The sequence below is a fragment of the Oryx dammah genome, unplaced genomic scaffold (assembly GCF_014754425.2).
Source record: "Oryx dammah isolate SB20612 unplaced genomic scaffold, SCBI_Odam_1.1 HiC_scaffold_23, whole genome shotgun sequence".
NCBI classification, from domain to species: Eukaryota; Metazoa; Chordata; class Mammalia; order Artiodactyla; family Bovidae; genus Oryx; species Oryx dammah.
The window spans coordinates 84,575,109-84,582,884 of NW_024070207.1; the positions used below are offsets into that span (position 1 = coordinate 84,575,109).

Sequence of the window (7,776 nt, forward strand, 5' to 3'; positions counted from 1 at the left end):
AAATAATAAAATAACGTTAAATCATTTCTTCTTTTACTGTTCCTCTCTTTTCCATGGCCTCAAGTTCTTATGTTCTACCATACCCCCATTTCAGTTCTGTATTCCTGAAAAAGTTATACAGACAGAATTAGAAGGGATCTATTGCACAGCAATTAAGAGCATAGGCGCTGGGAAGTTTTGTAGAACAATGTCTGGCACATAAGATGTTCAGTAAATGTTTGTTATTATAGTTTCAATGATTTGAATCACTGGAGGAAACTATATATTTCTTGCATTTTTTGCCCTATACAACCTCTTTTGTTTTCTATTTAAGCACTCCTATTCCTATGGTTCCCCTTTACCTCAACTCTACCCCTTTGAACAGAGAGGTAAAGTTGAGGGAAAGCAGGCAGTAAGGAATGACTGAGTGAAGCTTTCAAGCACAATAGAGCTCATTCTTTTCCTATGCACTACCACCAAGCCCCAAGTCCAGAACTTCCTTAAGCTGCCACTGTAATCCCATCAATCATTGACCTATTCATTCAATATCTGTTTCCCTCCTAAGTGCTTTAGTTATCTAACCCCTACAGTTCCCAGCATAATGCTTAGTCCATTGCAACAGTTCCTTAAAGGTTTATTGCATAAATGAAGAAAGTATGCCTTGTCTCATTTGGAGTACAAGAATCTATGAGTTTTGAGTCAGACCTTATTTTTGCATTCTGTAAGATCATCTAAATTGAAGATTGTTTTCCTGACAGTAAAAACCAGACTCCTAAAATATACCATTTCCTTGAAAATCTTCAATGGTTTCCACTGCTTATGAATTAAACTGCATACTCCTTACCATAAATATTCAATCCCTGCAACACTATCTTACCTCCTAGTTTTTCTCATACATCCAGAATTATAGACAAGCTTTTCCTAGCACAAACCTGCTTGGGGCTTTTGTTCTGGAAAAGCTAGGCCAGAAAAGCATTCCCGCCCCCTCCACAAGGCAGATGTCACTCATCCTTTAAGGCCCACCCAAAGTTACCCCTTCCTCTTTGATGGCTCAAGGTCCATCCCCCAAGCTCCCTGAATACCTTGAGCAAGCAAATATTATGGTACTTGGGTTTGATTTACCATATTATATTTTTTAAATCATTAAATTCTCCTGTTATACACAGAAATACACAACTCTGAAGGTTCACTTTAAAATACTCTGTTAGCACAAAGCTATGGCTATAGGAATTAGGCCTTCAATACAATGGTGTTACTGATCTTGATTCAGGCATTTTTTTGAACGGAAAAGCTTCAAATATATACAAAAGTAGCAAGAACAGTTTAATGAATCCCCATGTATATATCACTCAGCTTTAACAATTAGCAAGTCATTAACATTTGTACCCCTCACCTGGGCCCAACTGACTTTCAACAGATACGTCTACTGAAAAATATATTTAAAAATAATTACTTAATGTTATTAAATATCCATAAACTCACCCCCACATATTTTGTGAAAGAGCTATTTAATGCCTGCATTTTTTTTTAATTTTGAAATCGTGAAAAGAATAGGGAAAGGAAGAAGGAGATCTGCGGAAATGCATAATTAAGTTTGAGAGAGCCTGGGTGTCCCAAATGAGAAAGAATCTGACCTGGTTTACGGTGGAAGAAGTATATTGCACTACTTCTCCGGAGGAGGTGGATGCGACTTCAGGCCCGGTGATGCCGGAGGAGGTGTGGAAGGGAGAGTGGTGTTACCTCCGTTAGCGGTTCCTTCAGGATAATCCCAACGTGGAGCTAGAAGGCAGCGCTTTTTTGGAGGCTTGGTTTCCCGCGTGTTTCCAGGTGGGAGCGTGGATCTCCCGGAGGTACAAGGTTGGTCCCCCATAAGGATTATAGGACCTAGGTGTCAGCTCTCTCCAGTGGGCCCTGACGAGGCAAAGAGACCTGAGATGGCGGCGGGTCCCCTCCAGGCACAGAGCTTCCTCTGGGTTTCGCTTTTTCCGTATTTCCTGTATCCTGAGACGTATATCCCCTCTCTGCCTCCGCCCCCGCTCCCTACCCCACCCTATTTTAACGTTTCTGCGAGGATGGGTCTTAAAAAAAGAAGCGTTTACTTAATAGAATGTCTCCCTCGCCCCCAGTGTAACTAAATCTGTGGACACTCCTATATTATCTATGCAATTCTAAGATTAGAACAAATTCAGGTTTACTCTTAAATGGAAACATCTGCATAGATTGTGGAAAGGTGCTGCGTGTGGGGGCGGGAGTGTGTGTGGAGAACAAAGAGGTGATTGAAAAGCTAAGAGCTTTACGTTCTAAATGTAGAAGCACAACAGTCATAAAACTACCTACGACGCTTTAAAAAGCGATATACAAACGTGTTACTTTACTCAAGTGCAGATAGCACACAGGAACCGACCATGGAAATTGAATGTGGAAAACAAATTCACCGTATGTCACAGAATCTAAGATCACGTTTTTTCTTCATATTTTAACAAATTAGAAATCTCTGAAGGCTTATTTTTTTTTAATATGTCAATATCTAGGAAATCTCTGACAATTGGCAGTATGTCATACTTTCATTGTCACTTTTTTTCCTTCTCTACAGTTAAGGAAAATAATGATTCATCCTACTATGGCTGGCGTATTATATTCTGTGATATATGGTAAGTAACCGAAGCAGGTACACTGTGGCTTAGAATAAGGGTCGGACACCACTGAGCGACTTCACTTTCACTTTTCACTTTCACGCTTAGAAGAAGGAAATGGCAACCCACTCCAGTATTCTTGCCTGGAGAATCCCAGGGACGGGGGAGCCTGGTGGGCTGCCGTCTCTGGGGTCACATAGAGTCGGACACGACTGAAGCGACTTAGCAGCAGCAGAATGTCTTAGGGCTTCCCTGGTGGCGCAGATGATAAAGAATCTGCCTGCAATGCAGGGGACACTGGTTTGATCCCTGGGTTGGGAAGGCCTCCAGGAGAAGGGATTGGCTATCCACTCCAGTATTCTTGCCTGGAGAATCCCGTGGTCAGAGGAGCCTCGGGGCTACAGTCCATGGGTTCACAAACAGTCAGATGCAACTAAACAGACAGGCGGAACTTCTTAGACCTTCATCATTCACATCCACCTCCCTGTGACTATGGACTGGACACACTTTTCCAACTCTGCTCCCAGTGTTTTTTAATGGAGAGAATGCAATCCTTAATGTCAAAATAGAACTCACTTTTAAAATATTCTGCTATTTACAAACACTGTTATATTTAAGTAGTTAATTAAACACTTGCACCTTTCCTTCCCAGGAGATAATAATTTTTTCCTTGTAAAACTATTGTTATAATCAGGGATTTTTCTGGGCTCCAAAATCACTGCAGATGGTGATTGCAGCAATGAAATTAAAAGACGCTTACTCCTTGGAAGGAAAGTTATGGCCAACCTAGATAGCATATTAAAAAGCAGAGACATTACTTTGTCAACAAAGGTCCTTAGTCAAGGTTATGATTTTTCCAGTGGTCATATATGGATGTAAGGGTTGTACTATAAAGAAAGCTGAGCGCCGAAGAATTGATGCTTTTGAACTGTGGTGTTGGAGAAGACTCTAGAAAGTCCCTTGGACTGCAAGGAGATCCAACCAGTCCATCCTAAAGGAGATAAGTCCTGGGTGTTCATTGGAAGGACTGATGTTGAAGCTGAAACTCCAATACTTTGGCCACCTGAGGTGAAGAGCTGACTCATTGGAAAAGACCCTGATGCTGGGAAAGATTGAGGGCAGGAGGAAAAGGGGACGACAGAGGATGAGATGGTTGGATGGCATCACTGACTCAATGGACATGGGTTTGGGTGGACTCTGGGAGTCGGTGATGGACAGGGAGGCCTGGCGTGCTGCAGTTCTTGGGGTGGAAAAGGGTCGGACATGACTGAGCAACTGAACTGACTGAATCACGGATAATGCATTGATTTTTTTTTTTCTAATTGATGGATAATTGCTTTACAAGGATAATGCATTTAATGCAATTACCATGATTACCTCTCATCACCATCACTACCTTACTCTGAGTACTAGTGTTGCCCTTTGCACAAACTAGATACTTAGTTTAGGAAATAAATGACCCTGTGGTTTTCTATCAGATGCTACTTATAAAGACAAGAGATGTAGCAGTAAGTTAATGAAAAAATGTAAAATGAAATCAAAAGAAACAATGCTCTAGAGCTAGAAGAACAGTTGGGACTAGACAAAATTGTTCGAGTCAGTAACACAGATGTGGTAGTTGAAGTTATGGGTGATATTCCAAAGAGAAACTGTAGAGAAAAAAGAAGTGGGCTGCTAAGGACAGACTATTAAGTAATTAGGGTCAGAAGAGGAGAAGCCTGTTGTAAAGGCTGAGAAAGAATGGACAAATTCAGAAGAAAAGATTCCAACCCAAGGTTTCTTGGTCTTGGCACTATTGACATTTGAGGCCAGATCATTCTTTGTGCTGAGACCCTGTCCTATGCATTGTAGGATGTTTAGCAGTATGCCAACCCGGGCCAGTAGCATGTCCTGCAACCCTGCCCCAACTGCCTCCTGGTATGATAACCAAAAATGTCTCCAGGTACTCTCAAATATCCCCTGGGCAGGGTAGGAGAGTGGCAAGGGAGGACACAGTGGTAGGATAATACCTTTTGAGAACAGTTGGTCTGTCCCTAATCCTCCAAACTTGCTCCTTTCCTAGTCTTCATTTCAGGGAATATTAAACCTTCTACCCAGTTGTACAATTCAAACCTTAGAGTGTGTGTGTATATTCCAGTCATGTCCAACTCTTTGCGACCCCATGGACTGTACCCCACCAGGCTCCTCTGTCCATGGGATTCTGTAGGCAAGAATACTAGAGTAGGTAACCATGCCCTCCTCTAGGGGATCTTTCTGACCCAGGGATTGAATTGGAATATCTTAGGTCTCCTCCATTGGCAGACAGATTCTCCAGTATTCTTGCCTGGAGAGTCCCATGGACAGAGGAGCCTGGCAGAGTACAGTCCATGGAGTTGCACAGATTCAAACATGAATGAAGTGATTGAGCATGCATGCATATATATATGTATTACTATTTTACTATTTCTTTAAATAAATGAAGTAGTTCAGTTCACTTGCTCAGTCGTGTCCGACTCTCTGCAACCCCATGGACTGCAGCATCCCGAGCTTGCTCAAACCCATGTCCATCGAGTCGGTGATGCCATCCAACCACCTCATCCTCTATTGTCCCCTTCTCCTCCTGCCTTCAATCTTTCCCAGCATCAGGGTCTTTTCCAATGAGTCACTTCTTCACATCAGGTGGCCAAATTATTGGAGTTTCAGCTTCAGCATCAGTCCTTCCAATGAAAATTCAGGACTGATCTCCTTTAGGATGGACTGGCTTGATCTCCTTGCTGTCCAAGGGACTCTCAAGAGTTTTCTCCACCACCACAGTTCAAAAGCATCAATTCTTCAGTGCTCAGCTTTCTTTATAGTCCAACTCTCACATCCATACTGGAAAAACCATACCATTTTCTCACATCCATACTGGAAAAACCATACCATTTTCACAATCTTTTTATATTGAAAGATTACAGATTTCAAGAGTTAAAGTAGAAATTAAGTTGTCTTATAGCTATAGTCTCAGTAAATTAAGAGAAACATGTGCCTATTTTAGTAAAATGACTGGAATTAAAAATTGTATCAAATCCACATGGGTTTGGTTTATGGTAAAGATTTGACTAGAGGTGAAAACAGTCTCAACTTAGAGCTGCTGACACCAACCCGAACTATTTATACTTCAAATGGATTTATTTATTTTTATTTTAAATTGTGTTATAATGCATATAACCTAAAATTTACCAACTTAACCATTTTAACTGTACAGTGCAGTAATGCTAAGTATATTCACAGTGTTGTACAAACAAAGTCCAGAATTTCTTATGCCCATTAAATAACTTTCTGGGATCTTCCTGGTGGCTCTGATGGTAAAGAATCTGCCTGCAGTGCAGGAGACCTGGGTTGATCCCTGGACACGACTGAGCAACTAGCAATGCAATACTACTGCAAAAAACTTCCCATTTTCCTCTCTCCACAGCCCTGTCAACCCCCATTATACTCACAACTGGATGTTTATTTTTGTTATATTAGAATAGAAAACTAAAACATTTTACTTCTAGGTTTCAAAATGGATTTTCTCAAACATCTTTTCCAAGTTCAGCCCCCCTCCCTTTTTGTTAACAGTGATTAAGTAGCTGCTGAAGAAGGAAATGGCAGCCCATTCCTGTATTCTTGCCTGGAGAATCCTATGGACAGAGGAACCTGGAGGGGCTACAGTCCATAGGGTGGCAAAGAGTCAGACACCATTGGCAACTAAACAAGTAGTTGCATGTGAAACATGGCACCAGAAGAGGGCACTATTAAGTTGAAGGACTATTGTATCAAATTTGAGTAGTGTAGATCTGAATTCCTTTCATAATTTCAAGAGCTTAGAGGATGACAACAGAGAACAAAACTGAATCTGCCTCTGGGTAGTAATAATCTGTTTTCATTTTTTTCTTTTAATTGAGAACTTGGTTGATTCATTGTGTTTCTTTGGAAATTAGCTTTCACTTAAGGCCAAGAATTTTTTTCTTCCTTGTACAAATATAAAGGATTTCTCTGTTAATTGTTTTTAACTACAAATCTAAGGATAAGAACCATGGAATTCATATAACATTCTCATAAAATGAAAAATAAGAATGATTTGGAGGAAGACAGCATGTATTTTTTTTTAATGTGTGTTTCACTTCAGGTTTTTTATGTAATATTTCACTAAGAATTTTTTAGAATTCTATGAAATACAAAGAAAATAAGAAGATCTATTACCTCCCTGCCTAGATAGGCTCTAAACATTCAAAACATTAAAGTATAAGAGATAAAATAGTATAAATTTGGAAAAAATTAATACTTCTGAAAGATCAAATATAAAGTAAAAGTATCCAAAGTTGGTCCTTTTAGCTGCATTTTACTAATTACTAGGTGGGAGAGGGGTGGCAAAATATAAATTTGTATATGTTTGCACAAACATGCACATACAACAGATATGTGTGAGAGTTGCATCTACTTGCATAGCTGTTGTTTTTCATTTCACAAAAGTGATCATATAGTCACCATTTTTGTAGTTTTTTTTTTTTAACTTAACCATATAGCTTGGTGACTTTTCCATATAACATGTTCTTTGTTCTCATTCATAAATATCCTTTTAATAGCTGCACACAATCCTATTGTATGGACTTACCATAATTTTTTTTTATTTAATTAATTCTGTATTTGTATATTTTTATGAACACTTTGGTTATTCTAATTCTTTAAATTAAAAATTAATCTATATACTGTGAATTCACCTTTTAATAACATGCAATTCAGTATTTTAACGTATGTTCACAAAATTGTGCATCTGTTACCACTAATTCCAGAACATTTTCATCACTCCAAAAAGAAACCATGTACTCATTAACAGTTACTCCCAATCTTCCCTCATCACAGCCATTAGAAACCACTAATCTATTATCAGTCTCAATGGATTTGTCTATTCTGAACATTTCATACAAATGGAATCATACAATATATGGTCTTACATGTCTGGATTCTTTCACCAAGCACAATATTTCCAAGGTTCATGAGACTATGCAATGTACTTCATCCTTTTTTATTTTTATATTTTTATTATGATAAAAATACACATAAAGTTTACTATATTTTTTTTCTTTTTCATTTGAGGTGATGTTTGCCATCTTGACCATTTAAAAAGTAGTAGTATTAAGTACATTCACATTGTTATACA

General features: G+C 39.1%; 1 protein-coding gene across 2 annotated transcripts in view; it reads right to left on the reverse strand.

Annotated features, from left to right (window-relative positions):
• Window positions 1-2,307, reverse strand: part of NBDY (negative regulator of P-body association) — a 65,867-nt gene extending 63,560 nt beyond the window's left edge. For both annotated transcript variants that reach the window (XM_040266078.1, XM_040266079.1), the window contains exon 1: window positions 1,614-2,307. In XM_040266078.1, coding sequence (XP_040122012.1) covers window positions 1,643-1,849 — 207 coding nt within the window. In that variant the 5' untranslated portion in view covers window positions 1,850-2,307 and the 3' untranslated portion in view covers window positions 1,614-1,642. The remainder of the gene's footprint in view (window positions 1-1,613) is intronic.
• Window positions 2,308-7,776: the final 5,469 nt, after the last annotated feature.